This window comes from Eretmochelys imbricata, chromosome 11, assembly GCF_965152235.1.
Source record: "Eretmochelys imbricata isolate rEreImb1 chromosome 11, rEreImb1.hap1, whole genome shotgun sequence".
In the NCBI taxonomy this organism is placed as follows: Eukaryota; Metazoa; Chordata; order Testudines; family Cheloniidae; genus Eretmochelys; species Eretmochelys imbricata.
Window position 1 is genome coordinate 37,951,267 of NC_135582.1, and position 22,563 is coordinate 37,973,829.

Here is a 22,563-nt window from a genome sequence, read left to right on the forward strand (position 1 = left end):
CCTAATTTGGGCAGGCAAGCCGTTTCCTTATTCTCATTCAAACCAGTCTGAGAAAGTAGTTTCACAGTTCCAGTTCTGCTCTCACTATTGCCTCCTTCACAACTATTGCCTCAACACTTGGGCCTTTTAACAGTAGATTAGGCAAAGCACTGAACAGTGAGCACTAGGGAACAATCCTCCATTGCAGGCCGATGTACATGAAAATATAATTGGGGTGGGGGGAGGGGTTTCCATTTCTTCTTCTGAGCTTTATGAACCAGGTTTCCTTTCCAGGTGGCATTTTCAATAAGGCAAGTAAAGAACACAAGTAGTTGCAGGTGATCTTATAAGAGATCGTTATCTGCCACATTACAACAGTAATGCACAAAATACACAGATCAAGGAAACTCATTACACAGTCTATTTGTGCAACACTTTTATTTTCCTTTTACCTTTGCAGTCATCTTTGAATAATCATGTAAACAATAAAATGGAATGAAATTACACTGAGTTTTATGCAATTGGCTCTAGAACACCCCAACAATTATGACAAGGCGTTATAAATAACTTTTTCTTAATAATATATATTTGCCATTTTCAGTACATTAAAGAGCTGCCATTTATCTAGTTTTAGCTAGGAAGTAGTTTAAATGGTAACATCCAAGGAATAAACCTCCTTGAACATATGCTCCAAATTTCAGAATCTTTCTAAAGTTTACTAGCTCCATAATAGCTATGTCACAGGTTAAGCATAAGACTACTTGGGTCAGAATTGGGTTTTTTTTGTTTTGTTTTTTAACAAAATTTTACCTTTTAGTCATTGCACAAACCCCTTTCTATTATTTTTCACTCCACCTTGGTATTTTGCAGAATTTCAAGTAAAGCTCAGATTCTGTTCAAGTTTTATCACCTTTACAAAATAATTTCTATCGCTTAAGGATAAGCCAAATCAGATATGGGCACAGTAAGCAGTCTAGCTTAATGGCAACATTTTATAATAATTCTTGCTTGTAGACTCCCCAACAAAGCATAGTTTAGGCCAAACTTGTCTAACGTCTTTGCTACAGCATATCCCCTTCTAACTCAGACAAATATATATGGTGCTTCTAGAACTGAGACTATTCTAGATTTAAGCAGCCTCAGGCACATTCTCAAAACATCAATGTCCGCAAGGCACCTACCACACCCTTGACAATCAGATTGTGGATTGGTTTTTAGACACAGAAACCAATACAAGCTTCCTAAACTCATAATTCAATCATTTCAAAAACTAGAAGTTACAAATACTTCAAAGATATACCTGAAACTTTGTTTCAACAGGAGACTAACTGCAAGTAGCACATAATCAGCTCAATCATTTTCTTATAGCTAGGATGTGTAATGCATAAATATATGAAAAATAAAATTCACAGTCAGTTTTAAAACTAGAATTCAAGTTTGGCTAATATATGTTAACTTTTATAAGTATGTTAATTTCTAAATACAACAGAAGAGAGGTGGTACTGTCAATCAGAAGTACATAATTAAAATAGTATCACTGAAATTTTATGAAAACTGAAATAAATTTAATAGAAAATTCCTTCTGTAACCAATAAATACAGCCACCTGAGTGCATTTCCATATGCTTTTCACATAGGGGAAATCCAAATTGATAAGAGACGTTTAGTAGCATTTTGAATGTTAGCAGCAGCAGTGTAGCTGAGGGCTTTGCTTCTTCTGACTTTGTGAATTGCTAGAGAATGAAGCAGAACTCAGTGTGGGTGCTTTAATTTTCTTCGCATCTAAGCTGGCCTCCTCACAAACTCACAATTCTGCTGGGGGTCGAGGGACAGACATCAGCTGACACTTAACTGAGCAAACCCAATCAGTTTCACCTCATCAGGGATCTCCGTGCCATCACAACCAGAAGCCTGCAAGACGAAAACAGACATTTATTAGAATAGGTTAAAAAGGAATATTTGACAGCCATTCTATAATTCTACATTTCCCTGTACGGCCACACTAGTAACAAAATGCCTTATTTAGTTGAGTGTCTAGACTGCTAGGACTATCCTCTATCACTGTGCATAAACTGCACACTTATATCAAGGTACAAAATGTTTAAATCAATATGGCTAATTTAAAAAAGTTATGAAAAACAAACACTTGGGGCCATGCTTCCAGAAAACAGTCATCCAAAACTGGCACTTTTAAAAAAAAAAACACAAAAGCAAATTATTTTTCCAGAGGGGCCCAAAGTCTGCCTTCTAAATGTCTGAGAATCAGGACAGCTACATGCACAGTATAACATATTTTGTATATTTACAAAAAATACATGCCACGAGATTACAATTACTGATTTCAAATCTGTTTTAGAATATTTGGCCATGAATTTTTAAATAAGAATAAGAAAATCTGTGGGGAGTCAGTGCTATTGTTTGGGAAAGTACTAAGGGATCTCTCCTTTTGACACACGCTACAATCTAGTACGAGCAATCAGAGGTGCTTCTTTAGTAATGTGCTTTGCAGCATGCAACTGGCACAATGTAATATATGCATTTAAAGGGTAAATGATTTTCACAAATAGTGAAAGTATAAGTCATTTTCTAGGAAGGAACTGCTGCTTCAAAACTACTTTTAACAAGTGCAATTTGTTTAGTCTAAATATTTTAATTATTCGTTTTAAATACAAAATTGGCCATCTGTAGCTGAGTGGTGACTACATTTTCACAGAAGTCCTCATTAAGTTGCTAGAAACTGGATACCTCTTTGGTGCATACATCTGATTATAAGAAATAAAGTAGTTTGATGAATGGTGGCTAGTGGTAAATTACACACGAAAGACACCTTTTGACTCTACTTGGCACAGCTCCCATTAAACCGTTACAACACTTAGGGCATGTCTACACTTACCTCTGGAGTGATCAATCCAGCAGGGGTCGATTTATCGCGTCTAGTGAAGACATGATAAATAGACCGCCGAGCGCTCTCCCATCCACTCCGGTACTCCACCAGAGCAAAAAGCATAGGCGGAGTTGATGGAGGAGTGTCAGCAGTCAACCTACTGCAGTGAAGACACCGCAGTAAGTAGATCTAAATACACTGACTTCAGCTACGTTGTTCACATAGCTGAAGTTGCGTAACTTAGATCGATCCCCCAGTGTAGGCCAGGCCTTAGTCTCCCCCTATGAAAAATTCTCTTAATCCTTTTTATTACAAGTTTATTACAAGTTAGTGTGTATACTGTAACAGTAAGAAAAGAGCCACAGAACACGTACATAAAGTGCATGCTTTATCACTGAAATTTTTCACCAATAGTTTTTCACCACTGACAAAGAAAACTAATTGGGTGTTCACAAGAGCCATGCTGAGTTGCTCACTCTTAAAGGCCAGATACAGTAAAAGTATTTCATCAGTTTCTCCTCTTCTATTTTTTGTTTAGGAGTAAGAAAGCATCATTTTATTTCTATTATAAAAATGCAAGATGAGGCCTTGTCTTCTCTCTCAGTGCAGGGTATTGAATAGCCTTAGATATCACTGATGCTCTATGTTAAAAGCTTCATGTAGCTCCACTGATTTCAGTAGAAAGACTCCCACTGACAATGGGCACTGGATTTTAGTGACTAAATGGAGTTTTCATATCATCTACCAACAGGGCCAGATTAACTTGTTGTGGGCCTGGCGCCAAACATACCTGTGGGCCCCCCTGGGGAATGAAGGGGCTGGGGCAAGAGCCCAGTGGGCAGGGTGGATTTGATTTAAATCATGATTTAAATCACTAGTCAGGAAGACTTGATTTAATCATGGTTTTCTACCTAAAGTGCATTCTTGTTGGTTGTTATAACCTTAATACATATTCTTCACAACTCAGAGATAGATGTAGGTTTCATTTTTAGAAGGTACACACTATATATTTTTAAACAGTGATTTATTTTGAAAATTTTTCAGATGAGTTTACAGCTATATCAGAAAATGAATGATTGTTTGGTTATTTCATTTACCAAAGATAATTGAAGCAGATATTTATGAAGTCATTGGGAGATGTACTATCTCCAATTCAACAGGTTAATCATTAATATTTGGAGGATTTTCTTGCCAGGCTGTATTAGGAGGAGAACATCACCAGAAAGACATTTAAATTGTTTTATTTAACTAAAACGTTAAATATTTTGGATTTTTTTCTTCAACAGCAAACATAATATTTTAACAAAAAAGCATATGTCCCTCGCTTCTCACATTTATCTCCAGACTTAGAATCACAAATGTCAGGGTTGGAAGGGACCTCAGGAGGTCATCTAGTCCAACCCCCTGCTCAAAGCAGGACCAATCCCCAATTAAATCATCCCAGCCAGGGCTTTGTCAAGCCTGACCTTAAAAACCTCTAAGGAAGGAGATTCCACCACCTCCCTAGGTAACCCATTCCAGTGCTTCACCACCCTTCTAGTGAAAAAGTTTTTCCTAATATCCAACCTAAACCTCCCCCACTGCAACTTGAGACCATTACTCCTTGTTCTGTCATCAGCTACCACTGAGAACAGTCTAGAGCCATTCTCTTTGGAACCCGCTTTCAGGTAGTTGAAAGGACCCATCAAATCCCCCCTCATTCTTCTCTTCTGCAGACTAAATAATCCCAGTTCCCTCAGCCTCTCTTCATAAACCATGTGCTCCAGCCCCCTAATAATTTTTGTTGCCCTCCGCTGGACTCTTCCCAATTTTTCCACATCCTTCTTGTAGTATGGGACCCAAAACTGGACACAGTACTCCAGATGAGGCCTCACCAATGCCGAAAAGAGGGGAATGATCATGTCCCTCGATCTGCTGACAATGCGCCTACTTATACAGCCCAAAATGCCGTTCGCCTTCTTGGCAACAAGGGCACACTGTTGACTCATATCCAGCTTCTTGTCCACTGTAATCCCTAGGTCCTTTTCTGCAGAACTGCTGCCTAGCCATTCGGTCCCTAGTCTGTAGCCGTGCATGGGATTCTTCCGTCCTAAGGTCAGGACTCTGCACTTGTCCTTGTTGAACCTCATCAGATTTCTTTTGACCCAATCCTCCAATTTGTCTAGGTCCCTCTGTATCCTATCCCTACCCTCTAGCATATCTACCGCTCCTCCCAGTTTAGTGTCATCTGCAAACTTGCTGATGGTGCAGTCCATGGCATATTGAACAAAACCGGCCCCAGGACTGACCCTTGGGGCACTCCTCTTGATACCGGCTGCCAACTGGACATGGAGCCATTGATCACTACCCACTGAGCCCGATGATCTAGCCAGCTTTCTATCCACCTTATAATCCATTCATTCAGCCCATAACTCTTTAACTTGCTTGCAAGAATACTGTGGGAGACCGTGTCAAAAGCTTTGCTAAAGTCAAGGAATAACACATCCACTGCTTTCCCCTCATCCACAGAGCCAGTTATCTCGTCATAGAAGGCAATTAGATTAGTCAGGCATGACTTGCCCTTGGTGAATCCATGCTGACTGTTCCTGATCACTTTCCTCTCCTCGCAGTGCTTCAAAATTGATTCCTTAAGAACCTGCTCCATGATTTTTCCAGGGACTGAGGTGAGGCTGACTGGCCTGTAGTTCCCCGGATCCTCCTCCTTCCCTTTTTTCAAGATGGGCACTAGATTAGCCTTTTTCTAGTCATCTGGGACCTCCCACTATCGCCATGAGTTTTCAAAGATAATGGCCAATGGCTCTGCAATCACATCCATCAACTCCTTTAGCACCCTCGGATGCAGCACATCTGGCCCCATGGACTTGTGCTTGTCCAACTTTTCTAAATAGTCCTGAACTACTTCCTTCTCCACAGAGGGCTGGTCACCTCCTCCCCATACTGTTCTGCCCACTGCAGCAGTCTGGGAGCTGACCTTGTTCGTGAAGACAGAGAAAAAAAAAAGCATTGAGTACATTAGCTTTCCACATCCTCGGTTACTAGGTTTCCTCCCCCATTCAGTAAGGGGTCCACACTTTCCTTGACCTTCTTGTTGCTAACATACCTGTAGAAACCCTTCTTGTTACTCTTAACATCCCTTGCTAGCTGCAACTCCAAGTGTGATTTGGCCTTTCTGATTGTACTCCTGCATGCCTGAGCAATATTTTTATACTCCTCCCTGGTCATTTGTCCAATGTTCCACTTCTTGTAAGCTTCTTTTTTATGTTTAAGATCAGTAAGGATTTTACTGTTAAGCCAAGCTGGTCACTTGCCATATTTACTATTCTTTCTACACATCGGGATGGTTTGTCCCTGTAACCTCAGTAAGGATTCTTTAAAATACAGCCAGCTCTCCTGGACTCCTTTCCCCCTCATGTTATTCTCCCAGGATATCCTTCTTCTCCTGGTCCAGATCCATTCCTCCCCCAACAATCTTCTATTCATTGAACTTTTTGAAACTTTTCACTTTTAAAGAGAGGTAAGGGATTGACTCTGTGTACACAAATTTGCAGAGGGACAATAGAGTTGAGGTCTTATTTCTCACCTCTATATATTATTTATTTATTTAAAACATTTTTTGCTGTTAACAAGCATGTTACCTCTGGAGACACAAATACAGTCTGAGAACTGCAAAACTAAGCATCTCTGATGGTATCTTCTAGACTGAGCACTGCGTCCCACTGAGTAGGTAGAAGATTAACCTAAATAATCTATACAGAAGCCTGTGGAACCCCATAAGATTGGGTCCCTAATCCATCTATTAGAACTCATTTACAAAACTTTTCTTATACGTTACACAAATATATTGTCTCATACTATAGAATTAGAATTTATAATCCCTATTCCATGATGAGATATAATGTATCTTAATTAAAACTATCTTTAGATAGGTTTGTTCCTCAAAAATCTGATTTAAATTAAAAAAATTGGATTTTTTGATTTTTAAAAAAAGTCATTGATTTTTATCCACCCTGATAGCAGGTCAGGGTGGGGGGGAGGGGGGAGGATTGGTCTCCAGCTGGAGCAAGGCAGGGGCCAGGGGCAAGATGAGCACAGTGGGGCATGTGGGGAGGATTAGTCCCTGCTGACTGGAGCAAGGCAGTGACTGGGGGCAAAAGCACAGCGGGACAGGAGCTAGGGTTAGTCTCTGGAGCAAGGGAGGGGGTAAACTGCAAGTGCAGCAGGGCTGGGGAGGGGTTAAACAGGATCCCCCCCGCCCCTCCCCACATAGAGCGGGTACCTATCTTCTCTTTGATTCTAACCCATTCTCTTCATCTCTCTCTGCACTGAGCTGAGGGTGGGAGAGCACTGAGCACAGTGCTGGGAGTGCAAGGTCTGGGAGGGAGTTAGGGTTCAGGAGCAGGCTAGGGGTTGGGGTGCAGGGTCTGGCCAGGAGCTAGGGTGAGGGAGGGGACTCAGGGTTGGGGCAGGAGGTTGGGGTGTGGAGCACTTACCTGGGGCAGCTCCCATTTGGTGTGAGGGGTGCAGGTGGGAGTGTGTGTGTATGTGGGGGGGGGGGCAGGAGCTCCCGTTTGGTGCTCAGGACGGGGATGAGGATGTTGGGGGGGGTACAAGAGTCAGGGCCTGGGGTGTGAGGGGACTGGAGATGTGGGGGGTTGCAGGAGTCAGGGCAGAGGGCTGGGGTGTGTGCGAGGGGGGTGCAGGTGTCAGGGCAGGGGTGTGTGCGAGGGGGGTGCTCCCAGCCCCCTGCCCCGAGCCGCTCACAGCAGGGGGCTGGAGGGGGCATTCCCTGATTCCACCCCCTTCCCCCAGGCCCCGCCCCCACCTCTGCCTCTTCTCCACCTCCTCCCACAGCAGCAAATGTGCTGCGGCTCCGCTCCTCCCCTTCCCTCATGCCAGTGAAGCGCTGGGAGGGGGAGGAACGAGGCACGCTCTGGGGAAGAGGCAGGCGAGTGGGGAGCTTGGCTGCCGGCAGAGCCTGCCCTGCAGCAGGAGCCGGCAGGACCCAGCTTCTGCCCGCTGCCCTCAAAGGAGGGGACGGGGGGGTGGGGGGAGGGATGGAGAATAGTGGGCCGGGCCAGGGCCCCTTTGAACCGTGGGCCCAGAGCCATGGCAAATCCGGTACTGTCTACCACTCTCACTCTCACCCTTATCCACTAGTTATATTACTCTTAATTGAAAGGACTTGTCCAGGAGAAGAGGTAGTCTGTTTTTAAAGCAATCTAAAGGTATTGTCAATCAGACAGGCAACTTTATATATTATATATATAATATACACACATACATATAGCGTCACTTTAAAGATTAGGCAGTTATAGGTTAAAATAAGATTAATTCTAGCTAGTATTGTTGATAAATTGAAAGTAATGCACTTTGGAAAATATAATCCCAACTATACATATAAAGTGATGGGTTCTAAATTAACTGTTACCACTCAAGAAAGATCTTGGAGTCATCTGTGGCTAATTCTCTGAAAACATCCACTCAAAGTGCAGCAGCAGTCAAAAAACCCTAACAGAATGTTGGGAATTATTACGTTAGGGATAATATAGAAAATATCATAGTGCCTCTATATAAATCCATGGTACGCCCACATCTTGAATACTGCTTGCAGATGTGGTCACCTCATCTCAAAAAAGATATAGTGGAATCGGAAAAGATTCAGAAAAGGGCAACAAAAACGATTAGGGGTAAGGAATGGCTTCAGTATGAGGAGAGATCAATAGGATTGGGACTTTTCAGCTTGGAAAAGAGATGACTAAGGGAAGTTATGAATGAGGTCTATACAATGAGGTCATGACTGGTGTGGAGAAAGTAAATAAGTATAATTTACTCCTTCTCATAACACAAGGACGCACAGTCAACCTGTGAAACTCTTTGCCAGAGGTTGTTGTGAAGGCCAAGACTATAACAGCGTTCAAAAAAGAACTAGATAAATTCATGGAGGATAGGTCCCTCAATGGCTCTTGTCAAGGATGGTGTCCCTAGCCTCCGTTTGCCAGAAGCTGGGAATGGACAACAGGGGATGGATCTTGATGACTACCAGTTCTGTTCATTCCCTTTAGGGCACCTGGCATTGGCCACTGTTGGAAGACAGAATACTGGGCTAAATGGACCTTTGGTCTGACCCAGTAAGGCCATTCTTATGTAGTATTGAAATCTACTCAATTTTCAACAAGAGGCATGAAAATAGAAATTTAATAGAGTATAAATGCCAATATCTACATTGCATCATCAAATGGGTCATCGAAATTTATTGAAGACATGGAAGTTGCCTGGATCTAAATTCTTAGATATTGTATAGTTAAGGTTTTCTACGGGAGACTATAGTTGCTATTTAAGCAGAAGTCCAAACATGAATGGAAACAATCTGTAAACAGCCAGGAAGTAACAGACACGTGGTAATGAGTAATGATAAATAAGGCAAGATTAACTGGCCCACTTTTCAATCACATTTACGAAGTCAGTGGACAGAGGATGTGTGTTAGACTTCAGCTTTCCAGGAAATATTTACTAGCAAAATCAATTTGAACTGAGTTGTATAGAAACACTGTCAAATGGGGTGAAATCTTGGCTAAAAATTAATGAAAAACAGGAGAGTGTGTGGTAGATAACAAAGTTCAGTGTTAGACACTATTTTATTTGGCATCTATTCCACGACCTAAGAGCAGAAGGAATAAGATCACATATGAAATACACTGAAGGATAATACTAAACTGGGAGGTATTAAAAAGTCAGAGGACAGGGAAATACAAGAGAAACCTAGAGAGGTTAGAAATATCAATAGGAATTAGATTCACTCTTGGAAAATGCTACCTAACAAAGAACATCTGTGGGAAACTATCCAAATAGAAGATATTCCCTCAGAAGATGACACACAGGGTCCAATCAATGCTCAGTGATGTCAACAGGCTATAGAACTGTAGTTAGATAGGGGTAATGCTGAAAAAAAGTTAGGTTGATTGTGCACAGAAAATTGGATTGAATTATGATCTGGCACCTCCCCTACCCAAAGAGAATCAACATCATTTTGGACCATACATAAAAAGTCCTCTCTTCACAGACCAGGAGAGTGATACGTCTTTCCTACAGACATTTGGAATATCGCATGCCACTGTGTGTGCCTCAGTACCAGAAACATAGTAGACAGTCAGAGAAATGCAAGAAAACATGTCAAGTGGATTGGTTTTTGATGAACTATTACATTAACTGAATGCTCTGTAGCTAGCCTGGCTAAACAACAACAAAGGGGAAAGACAAAAAAACCCTATATTTAGAGGGTAATTGACATAGAAATAGAGAAATAGTTTAGGGTATGGGATATATAGTATGAAATCAGTCAAAGGGAAGTTTTAAACCTGCGTTAACGCTTTTTCCTGAATGGTTGGTTCTACTGAACAGTCTCACAAGGGAAGGGGTGGAAGCCCCATTGATCATGTCATTTTAAAATGACAGAGGGGGAAAAATCCCAAACCAACAAGTGGATGGACGAGGTGATCTATTAAGTCTTCTCTCTAAAAATCCAATCTAGACTATAAAAATTGTCATGAAGTAGCCTATTTTATAAAGTAAGCACCTCTCTGGAGGATCTCTTGTCTAAGAAACATTTATTCTATCCTTTCATATACAGCAGTCACTCTCAGCTGAGAGTGCTAAAAGCTAGAAAGTTAATTGGTTGCAGTAATATTTACATAACTAATCAGCCAACAGCTTTGGCTATACAAATTTTCCACTTAATTTTGGAAAAATGCAAATATAGCACATCAACGCAAGCAATTTTGAAGTAAGTCTTTGCAATGTAAGGTTAAATTTATATTAATACATCTTGTATTGTTTTGACAGGGACTTCAGGCATCTATAGATTTGTATATCGAAGATGATCATTTTGGTCAACTTTTATCAACATTTATTAAAAGTAGCAAAATAGCAGTAAGTGAGATAAAAGCTGGATTATGTGCCATTGCTATGGCAACTATTTGCTACATCTTGACTTCATATTTATTTTGAGTGACCTGAATGCCATTCCCATCACGCTATTTCACAGGCAGACCAGAGACTACAGTCATTATTTACTGGTGTGAGTATGCCATTAAAAAATATGCCTGTCCATTAGAGCCCATTATTGTGATTTGATGGTTGGAGTTAGTGTTACTTCTTGTTCATTAGGCTTTCACTTGAGTGGCTCTACAATAGCTCCCAGTCACATTAGACCTTTATATATTCACCTTGTACGATGTGCTCTCTCCCCCCTACAGCTAAGAATACTTGGCTCCACAGGAAAGCTTTATTAGGAGAGTGTAGCTTTGAATTCACTTTAATTCATGTACATGGTTCAGATACATTGGCAGAGATCAGTAAAATGGTTGTTTGCACCAAGATTCCCAACTTGTTTTACTTAAAAAGTACCAAGAATGTAATACCGTAGCTGGAGACCCTTCACTGAGTTCTCCGACACTCAGTGGGGAAACCATTGTAGGGACAGAGATTGTATAATTGTTTCTCTTGTTTTCCCTCCCAATAGCATGGCCTATCCACACAGCAACTTGGTTTTTAACTAACGACAGACTGACACATCCATACACAACCTGCCTTACAGCCACGATTATATGAATGCATTCTGGGACCTCCTACATGGACTTCTGGGTAGTTTCCAACCACAAACTATTGCACTGAGGAATGGATTTAGAGGACTGAATTCAATGGCTTTCTCCCAGTCTAGAGAAGATCCCTCAAGCATTGTACTGGTTCAAATGGACGAAGGTAAAAATGATGTCCAATTCTTTGCAACAAGCTAGCGCAGGGTTGGGCAAACTTTTTGGCCTGAGGGCCACATCCAGGTATGGAAATTGTATGGCGGACCATGAATGCTCGCAAAATTGGGATACAGGAGGGGGTGTAGGCTCCGGGGTGGGGCCAGAAATGGGTTCAAGGTGCGGGTGGGGGCTCTGGGCTGGGGCTCTAGCTGGGGGTGCAGGCTCTGCGGTGGGGCTGGGGATGAGGGGTTTGGGGTGCAGGAGGTTGCTCTGGGCTGGGACCGAGGGGTTCAGAGGGCAGGAGGGGGGATCAGGGCTGGGGCAGGGAGGAGGTCGGGGTGCAGGTTCCAGTCAGCGTTTACCTCAAGCAGCTCCCGGAAGCAGCGGCATGTCCCCCTTTTGGCTCCTACACAGAGGTGCAGCGCTAGCCAGACGGCTCGGTATGCTGCCCCGTCTGCAGGTGCCACCCCAGTAGCTCCCACTGGCCACCATTCCTGGCCAACGGGAGCTGCAGAGCAGCGCTTGGGGTGGGGACAGCGTGCGGAGCCCCCTGGCTGCTCCTACATGTAGGAGCCAGAGCGGGGACATGCCGCTGCTTCCAGGAGCCGCGCGGAACAATAGCGTATGCAGAGCAGGGCAATCCCCCGACCTCGCTCCCCGGCTGGAGTGCCAGAGCAGGGCAACCCCAGACCCCGTTCCCCGGCGGAAGCTGAAGGGCTGAATTTAAAGGTCTGACAGGCCAGACATGGCCCGCGGGCCGTAGTTTGCCCACTCCTGCACTACTGCCACCAGCAATTGCAGAACACCCAGGACAGTTGTGTGTTCCAATGGAATGCATTGCCCAGGCATTACTAGATCATAGCATTCTAAACAGTGGCTTGTGGCAAAGCTTGTTCCGCTTTCTATTTTCCTGTTAGTTTGTACACTGTTCAAAAATGTAAATGTTCTGTACAGAAGAACAGCCAATAACAGATCAGAAGCTAAAAAAAGTTTGCTTGAAATATTAGTAATTATTTTCTGTGCGTATCGTTTTGTCACCAAGAACCTTTTACTTACCAATTTAAAAGTCAATGTTTTCAAGGCCTGAGGATCATCTACTATCTTCTGTAAATTAGCAGCAACTGTAAGATAAATTGTGAAAAGTGACATACACAGAAAATAGCATTAAATAGGGTTCTCTTTCAAGACACTGATTCAGATGGGAGCAATTCCACTAGTGCGCACGCATACACACCCCCGTAATATACCACTTAAATGGCTAAATTACTGCTGGGCTACAAAGAATGCTACAGTTACTAACAGAGCAGCACATAGGTCTAGAATCTATTATGTACATTACAGTGTACAATCTTTAATTTACAGGAAAGTGGAGAGGGGAATATTTGTGGGGGTAATAATACATTTTTCCATTCTTCTTGCCTTTTGCTAGCCCACGGCTAGATCTCTCTCTCTATGGTAACAGTTTCTGCTGTGTTAGAGTACATATTGAGTACAATGGAGTATCTACCCTGGAAGATTATAGGCATTCAGAGGGTATAAGGAAACTTGTCTGGCCAACATGGCCAATTCAAATAAATAGTCTGACAAGTTTCGCTCTTGAAACTGAAGGGAAAAAAATATTTAGAAAGCACACCAGGAAAGCTAAATGACTTTTTGTGACCTAAAACTAATTTAAATGAATCAACACAGAAACCAAATACTGTCACCAATATTTTCAGCCTCATGACAAGAGTTAGAAACGCAATAATGAGTCGGTATGCTACCAACGGGAGTGATGTTAGAACTATTTCTGCCTTTTTAAAAAATAAGAGAGGACAAAGAAAAACAGTAAATCCTTTTTTAGTGAAAGTACTTGACTTGTCTATTAGTCAACCTATTTAGATGTTAATCTTGGCAGATTCATTTGACTGTTTTCAAGTTCAATGGTTTGTTAAACCTGCTCTACACAACCTTGCACATTACAGGATTCTGCAGTAGCTAGTTCAGAATGAATCACTGTCAGCCTCTGTTCAATGCCGTCTTTTGAGCGTCAGTACCATTGCCAGGACATCACCATGAAAGAGAGGCTCCGGTCTCAGTAGAGCTGTAGAGTCCATATGCACTCTTCAACAGAGTACAGGAAGGGTACTCAAGTAGTGGAGGTTTCTGAATACGTAGGACAGATTACTGCAGCAAAATGGAGAAATCCAGTGTTTTACTAAAGCAATGTTTTCCTCTACATGCTTCCTTTCTGTTGATTGTATAAAAATGCAGAAAGCACACCATGGTTTATTGGTTTGCATGTTGACACTTCTTAAAATCCCTGGTCTCCCTGCCACTAGATATACATTAAAAAAGTACCACTCAGAACTGACTGAGGAAATAGAAATCTAATTACTACTGGTACTCACCATGGTCCAAACTCCACTCCGGAGTAAATGTGTACTGTCCCAATAGAATTTACCACACATTCCAGGGTGGAATTTTGTCCCATATAAGGAACTAGAGTTATTTAATTTGGTAACTTATTTTAAAAAAATATAGTTTAGCTTCCATGCAACCATGCCAAACATGGGAGGGAAATGGGTTTCATTTCTACCTTAAGGTACGTGTTCACCATTACCACGGTTTTGGGTGGGAGTGGTGTCAAGGTTCCTCCCCCACTCTGAACTCTAGGGTACAGATGTGGGGACCTGCATGAAAAAACCTCCTAAGCTTATCTTTACCAGCTTAGGTCAAAACTTCCCCAAGGTACAAAATATTCCCCCCCGTTGTCCTTGGACTGGCCGCTACCACCACCAAACTAATACTGGTTACTGGGGAAGAGCTGTTTGGACGCGTCTTTCCCCCCAAAATACTTCCCAAAACCCTGCACCCCACTTCCTGGACAAGGTTTGGTAAAAAGCCTCACCAATTTGCCTAGGTGACTACAGACCCAGACCCTTGGATCTTAAGAACAATGAACAATCCTCCCAACACTTGCACCCCCCTTTCCTGGGAAATGTTGGATAAAAAGCCTCACCAATTTGCATAGGTGACCACAGACCCAAACCCTTGGATCTGAGAACAATGAAAAAGCATTCAGTTTTTTACAAGAAGACTTTTAATAAAAAATAGAAGTAAATAGAAATAAAGAAATTCCCCCTGAAAAATCAGGATGGTAGATATCTTACAGGGTAATTAGATTCAAAAACATAGAGAACCCCTCTAGGCAAAACCTTAAGTTACAAAAAAGATACACAGACAGAAATAGTTATTCTATTCAGCACAATTCTTTTCTCAGCCATTTAAAGAAATCATAATCTAACACATACCTAGCTAGATTACTTACTAAAAGTTCTAAGACTCCATTCCTGGTCTATCCCAGGCCAAGACGACTACAGACAGACCCAGACCCTTTGTTTCTCTCCCTCCTCCCAGCTTTTGAAAGTATCTTGTCTCCTCATTGGTCATTTTGGTCAGGTGCCAGCGAGGTTACCTTTAGCTTCTTAACCCTTTACAGGTGAGAGGAGCTTTCCCCTGGCCAAGAGGGATTTCAAAGAGGTTTACCCTCCCCTTTATATTTATGACAGGTGGTATGCAGAAAACCTGGGGCAGAACTTGACCCTCTCTAGCTAGAAAAGGAATCTAGAAATAGTAGAAAGGATGCTTGAAACTTTAAGGCCAAACACTAAAGAATTCTGTAAGGTAAACTGTGAAAGTGACAAGAAGTTTGCTTGTACAATTGGATTAATCCATTTCAAATTGAAGTGTTTTTCTTATTTAAAATTCCATTGATTTTTTATTCTACTCATCCACAGCTTTTGTTTTAATCAGAAAACTCACTTCTCTAAAGCACAGATCAATCTTATTCTAGCCTCTACAGTCCACATTCTACCCAGTCAAAATATAGTGCACATTTAAAACAAAAGTGAATTAGAATAATACTTAGACCAAGTAAATATATAATATGAGGCACATTGCCTCCCATCTGCTGAAAGCAGGACAGATCTGTGTAACACTATTATGACTGGAATTTCATCATGATACCATGTACTTCAGGCAGTGTTTGTGACTTATCTAAAATCCAATATTCTGCTGAAAAGTAAGGGGTAGATTCTCAGCTGGTGTCAATTGGCATCACTGAATTAAATGGATCTTTTAATTTAAACGTTCAGTTTCAATTTTACATCTCTTCATCAAGAAGAGTTGACTTTTAGTTAACACTGACTATTTGCTGACTTGCTGTGGGTTATTTCCATTCTGCTGCTGCTGCTATTCCAGTCAAACGAAGGGCTTCAATCTTCCCTCTAAGACATAGCTACTGCGCTGCACTGATATGCACAACAGCCCTTGTCAATATAATGCAATGTTACGTAGTGGAAAGCAGCACTGAACTCTTAGCTATTTGAATGATCATCTTAAAAACTATGGTCTCCAGTTGTCGATCCTGCATCTCAGGGACCTTAGAAATTCAAATTCTTTTAGTCATCTCAAAGCAAAAACAGCAAAGATGACCACTCAACTGATTGCTTATCCTAATGCTATGTTTATATTTTAAAAACACTTTTACTTTCCTGTAAAAAATGTCAAAATGCCTGTATTCAACCAATTTTATTATTATTCTAGATATGTTTCAAAGGTAATACTTACTAAAAGTGGAGGTTAAGGACCATAAAAAACAGTTTTATTTGTGCATCTACATTTTTAACATCACACGCTCACTTTGCCTGGAAGTTTAGCACAGGAAGCAGACATTTAAGAGTATTTGGACCATGGGTTCACGAACAGAAGTTTATCTTTTATTTTTTGCTGCACTTCCCTGATATATTACGAGTACAGCATGAAACATTTTATCAACAAGAAGATTAGGGGGATTTAAGGGAATCACAACAGATGTTTCCAGGCACTATCTTCAAGAATAAAAGCAGAAGACATGTTAGAATCCATAACAGAGCTGATGTTTACACAAAGGTTAGCTCACCTCTGAAAGGCAGCATTTAAGTTTTGCTAGAGGTATTCCTTTTGCATTCCAGATGTGTTTTTCTATTACCTGTATTGTGCACTGTTGAAATGTTTGGCTGGGTTTTGTTTGTTTTAAGAAGTAAAACTAGTGCTTCAGCCATGACCATTTGTAGTCTGCATGGTTTGCATTTCTGGCTAGATATACACCACAGAGAATAAAATTGAATATCCCCCCATGGTGTCATCAATTTAGGTCCACCAAGACACCACCCATTCAAATTCCTCTTGGAGGCTCACTTCTTCTGCGATGCCCACAAGAAGTGATGAGCATCATTTCAAGTGAAAAAGGCACGCATAACTACCTGACTAACTGTACAATCTTACTGAAGCCTTGCCCTCCTTTCTCCCACCCAACCCCTTGCTTTTTATTCACATTTGCAAAGCTTTGTATCTAGACTGTAAGGCCAACTCAGAGTTCAGTACCGAACGCTGGCCACCTAAATCCATATTTAGAAAGCTAAATAAATGTGGCTTGATTTTTAGGAGCACCCATGGTCCGATTTACTTCACTGGGAGCAGCAGATGCTCACAGTACCTCTGAAAGTCAGGCCAGTTGTTTGGATTTTTAAGATGAAACCTATGAGCCTAACTTTAAGCATCCAAATGTGAAGATCCTGGCTTAATCTGCTGGTAGGGGTTTTGGGAAAGTTCCTAGCATCCTTTGGGCACCATGTAAACAACCACATTAACTAATAGCACCAGCCAATGATATGCCGCTGACCGTTTTAGGCATTTAGTCCAATGATATCCCTTCAGAAATATTGTTTCAATTAAGTGACAAAAAGAGAAAGCAGAAGCACATGCTCTAGAGATGCAGACTCTGAGATGATTTAGGAGCAATTAAAGCAGTCTTCACTTGTGACAGATATAATTCTATATTTAAGGTGTGACATAACCACGTCATACAACATAGCCAATATAAAATCATTCCATGTCTTCCTCACAATACCTAGACACAGCAAAGCAGATATAAAATATTGCATTTAAAATTTAACATGGAATTTCTTTGTGGGTTTAAGTTAAAAATGTTTACTTTCCTTTTAGTTGTAATTAAGGAAAATGAAAGAGGCAGAAATCCACACCAATCACAGGGCCCGAAGCCAGTGAAAACGAGTTTATAATGGCAGTGTGTGATAAACTTAACTACAGTTGCTGCTAGTGGTCACCCTTACTAGAATTATTGATAGCATCAGGCAAGAAATGGAGAAGAGCAGGTCTTGTAAGTGGTACTGTTACCTAGGCTTTATTAATGAAGAGATGAGTCTATCTACTTATTTAGCACCTTTGTTAGTTGGAAAAATCAGAAGAATGAAGTTGAGTGAAGATTTCACTGACCATCTAAGAAATGTTATGCTCTATCTTTACTTGCTTTGGGGAAGTGAGCAGACAAACAAAATAAATTAAACCATCTTCATCCAAAATTGAAGGAGAAGTAATAAAAGACACGCAACGACAGTATTTCTATTGCAAGTCAATGGATGCAAAGTCTATTTTGTATGACTAGTGCTTTGAGGAATCCTATACTGAGATAAGCAGTACTTATCTCATTTATTTCTTACAATATTCAAAATTTCCAGAGAGATAAGTGGTGCTGTGGAGAGACCCAGCTATGAGTTAACTTTCTCCAGTTGTTAAGATGAGATATTTGAAGAAGTGGGAGCAAAGGAAAACATACATGTGTGTGTATTTCAGTTGACCTCGTCTGTAAGATGGTTATAAGACTATTTTACCTCACTTGGGTGACATGAACTTTGTGTAAAGTGCTTTAAAGTTCTTGGATAAACACCACCTTGCATATCCAGATTATATTAGTGTGACTGCCAATCTGAAATTCCTGGTGGGAATTCCTAGCTCTCCCAGCACCCTACGTTGCTGGAGGGTCTCAACTTTACTTTGGCTTCTGATATCCTTTAGATGTTATGGTAACGTTCCCATAAGGTTAGAGAGAGTAAATGTGAGTAAAAAGTAGAGGGAAGATGAATAAAATTAAGGAGAAAAATCTGTGGCAGCAATATCCTGGAGGGAAAAAAAAAAAAAAAAAAGAGAGAGAAGAGTACCTGATGGTATTTCTCAGAATCAATTTTTTCTCCAAATGTTACCAGCACTTTTTTAGTACAATAGGCTTTTTGTTGTTTACAGCAGTGAATGAGGTTTTTTTTTTTTAAGGTCCCTTTGGGTTTCTACTTGATATATATTTGGTGTATGGACCACAATTCATTCTAGATACCACCATAAGGCTTTGCTTAGCGACAAATGGCTGTGCCACTCTGTCAACCTGATAATGTTACTGCAACTTCACAATCACTGCAGAATAAAAGGTCAAGAACAACATTTATGCAAACACCACATGGACTGCTCTAATTCATGACAGATGTAATAAGAAAAACTAAAGAAAAACTGCACCTCTATGAAATTGCCTATATTTATTTAGCCTGCAAATACAAATGACCATTTTCCAAACAAGGCTTCAAGCTGATAAATCAGATCTTAGCTTTGTAAAAATGACTAAACATCTAATTCAAGTTAGAGACAACACCACCACCACAACAAAAGTAAATGGCATTTCAATCTACAGGGTTACAAACAGTTTGCTAACTGCATTTTCATCAGTCTCAAATTGTAGTTTTATTCTTCTAGTGTCACAGAATGTTGTGGCTGGTTAGTTGACATTCTCTACACAGCAGGAGTTTTAACCCCAATGACTTCTGAATAGGGAAAAATCTCTGGAAAAATTAAAATTAATGAGATAGTAAATCCAGTAATATGAATAATGCTTTTCAACTATAATACCAAGTCAGTCAACTGAGGCAGAGCCGTCTGGCATAAACACAAAGCACAAGACAGAATCCAGAGGTTTGAGACATTATTTATGGCCCACTCCAGAAGGTAACATTTTCATGCACCTCTCCATTTTCAGATGGATGAGGAGCCTTTAATTAATCTTCCTGGCTTCCTAACGTTTAGAAAGTGATTCTCTATTTGGTAACCCTGTCCCTCCCACCCACTCTGTACCCTCTAGGGTACAGCTGCTGGCACTGAGAAGAGAAATGCTAGGCTAAATTCTGAAATAAGCCATTTGCTTTAAAAAGTGAAAATAATGGTATGCATATACTGTATCATTACATTTTAGGCTAGATAGTTTGGTCAGTGAGACCTTCAGCAGCTAACTGGGAGCTAGTTACATTCTCCCAAATATGTATATATTTTTAACATGGAGTCCAAAGGAGAAGTAGTAATGACAGCTTTATTTTCCAGCTGATTGTTCTGTGGGTAATCCTGTTTGGAGACAGCAAAACACAGCCTGTACGTAGTGGGACACTATCCCGCCAAGTTTACTGTGTGCGCTCAGTCTCACCAAATTGGCCTTTTCATTTTGAACCACATTTCCCTACGTGTAGGCAGTGACTTTGGCATTTTCATTTGATAAGCAGATTACTATATGAAATGGCAACTGCCTTGGGGATTGCTGGCTTCAGAATTCATTCTGCTTCCCCTTTTTACTGGCATTAGAGAGAAATGGGACTGTTGCATTGATGGGACACTCTCCAATGGAATAATGAGCTCTTGAAAACAGCTGCCCAAAGAACTGAATTTAATCTATACATTCTTGTGGTAGTAGTTTGTCAGAAGGTGTTTGCTGGGCTATATACCCATTGATGTCTCAGACTGGGCAGTACTGAATCGCATTTGCAAGTCAGTGACAAATGCAAATTCTAAGTTTTATAGCATGCTTAGCATTTTATTTCTGGTTTATCCATTATGTAAATTAATTCTTCTCCCTGGGCAAGTGTCTTAATCTATACACCTATCCAATCCCAGAACATGAAAGTTTGTAAACTCTGGTTACATAAATATTTCTCTGCTTCTAACTTTGCTCCTAGTATTATACTGAACAGCCAGAATTGTTTGTACGAGAAACTAAGGTGCTATTAAATGAAGTTCAAGTTTTCTTCAACAGGGGTTAAGAAAAGATTTATAAATGTATGGAGAAAAGGAGTACTTGTGGCACCTTAGAGACTAACAAATTTATTTGAGCATAAGCTTTTGTGAGTTATTCCCTTAGTGCAGACATTCAAGATAACAGGCAAAAGTCCCTTTTATCAGAAGCTGTTTAAGAAAAGCAGCCAGAGAACTATTACAGCATTTGGAGATGATCTGCGATTGCTCACTAAGGAGTGGGTATTCAGAGGACTGGACGGTAGCTGACATTTCTTATAAGAAAGGAACAAAAGAGACAGATATCAACAAAGCTGTAAGTCTGACTTCTATTGTGAGGAAGACATTGGACACATTGATAAGGAAAAACATTTTGAAATGCATTATTTATAAAGGAGCTGTCATCAGGAATTCAAAGAAAGATTAAGCTTCACAAATGTGTTTGAATTCTCAAGGTACATTGCTGAATTGGTAGATAAAGATAAAAACAGTGGATGTGGTTTATCTGGATTTCAGCATGTGATACTCTCCTGTGCAACAAATTGATTTGGAACTTCAGAAAACATGGTTTAAGGAGAATCATATTCTCAGCTAGCTAAAAGGACAAGAAAAAATGGTTACTTACCTTTCTAACTGTTGCTCTCTGAGATATGTTGCTCATGTCCACTCCATTCTAGGTGTACGCGCCCACATGTGCGGCCTTTGGAGATTTTTGCCTTAGCAAAAAGGAAAGGAGTACTTGTGGCACCTTAGAGACTAACCAATTTATTTATGCATCCGATGAAGTGAGCTGTAGCTCACGAAAGCTGATGCTCAAATAAATTGGTTAGTCTCTAAGGTGCCACAAGTACTCCTTTCCTTTTTGCGAATACAGACTAACACGGCTGTTACTCTGGAATTTGCCTTAGCAGTAATTTTTGCCTTAGAGATTTTTGCCTTAGCCAGATGTGGTGCCCTTTGGAGTGCTGCGCTCATACCATGGTATATTAAGCGCCGCCAGCCCTACGCCCTCTTTGTTCCTTCTTGCCAACAACTTTGCCAGAGGGGCAGGAGGGTCAGTAATGGACATGAGCAACACATCTTGAAGAACAGCAGTTACAAAAGGTAGGTAACCGGTTTTTCTTTTTAGAGTGCTTGCTCATGTCAATTCCATTTTAGATGACTCACAAGCAGAATCAACGGAGGAAGGCTTGGAGTTCACAGTCTTGCAGCTTGCAGCACTCCTCTGCCAAAGCCAGCATCATCTCGAGCCTGCTGGGTCAGCATGTAGTGCAATGCGAGCAGGTGGACAGACAACTAGGTCGTGGCCCAACAGATCTTTTGGATTGGCACCTGCACCAGGAAGGCTGTTGATGACACTTGCATCCTAGCTGAATGATCGCCCGTGGGGGCACCTTTGTCAGCTTGTAGCAGTAGAGGAGTCAGGCTGTGATCCAAGATGAGATTCTCTGGGCTGACACTGGTAACCTTTCATCCGGTCAGCGACAGCAATGAACTCTGTGTTGACTTATGGAATGGCTTTGTTCTATCAATGTAGAAGGCCAGTGCCCAACTGACGTCCAGGGTATGCAGCCCACACTCCTCATCCGTTGCATGAGGCTTTGGGCAAAAGACTGGTAAGTAAATATCCTGACTAGTGTGGAACTGGGAGATGACCTTGGGCAGAAAGGTTTGGTGCGGATGTAGCTGGACCTTATCCCTACAGAAGACCATATAGGGTGGCTCCAATGTGAGAGCCCTGATCTCAGACACCCTACAAGCTGAAGTTATAGCGACCCGGAAGGCGACCTTCCAGAAGAGAAGCAGAAGGAAGCAGGAAGCCAAGAGTTCGAAGGAGGAACGCCCCGTCATGGGATGGGCGAAGACCAACTGGCCTTGAAGGAGAGGGTGGAACGCCGAAATGGCTGCCAATTGTACACTGATCAAAGATAGTGATAGGCCCTGCTGCTTAAGGTGCAGTAAATAGTCCAGTATGTCCTGCAGCAGGGCCTCATCCGCACTAACATGTCAGTCCACAGCCCAACATCTGAAC

The 22,563-nt window shown here is 41.3% G+C and overlaps 1 protein-coding gene across 2 annotated transcripts in view; it reads right to left on the reverse strand.

Moving 5' to 3' along the window:
* Window positions 1–22,563, reverse strand: part of STK39 (serine/threonine kinase 39) — a 262,001-nt gene that overhangs the window by 49,980 nt on the left and 189,458 nt on the right. The window contains exons 17-18 of one of the 2 annotated variants that reach the window (XM_077830249.1): window positions 12,669–12,733; window positions 1,787–1,889 (exon numbers count right to left, since the gene is read on the reverse strand). In XM_077830249.1, coding sequence (XP_077686375.1) covers window positions 1,815–1,889; window positions 12,669–12,733 — 140 coding nt within the window. In that variant the 3' untranslated portion in view covers window positions 1,787–1,814. Of the gene's footprint in view, window positions 1–413; window positions 1,890–12,668; window positions 12,734–22,563 lie in introns of those variants that run through there. The other variant, XM_077830248.1, reaches the window with a different exon arrangement.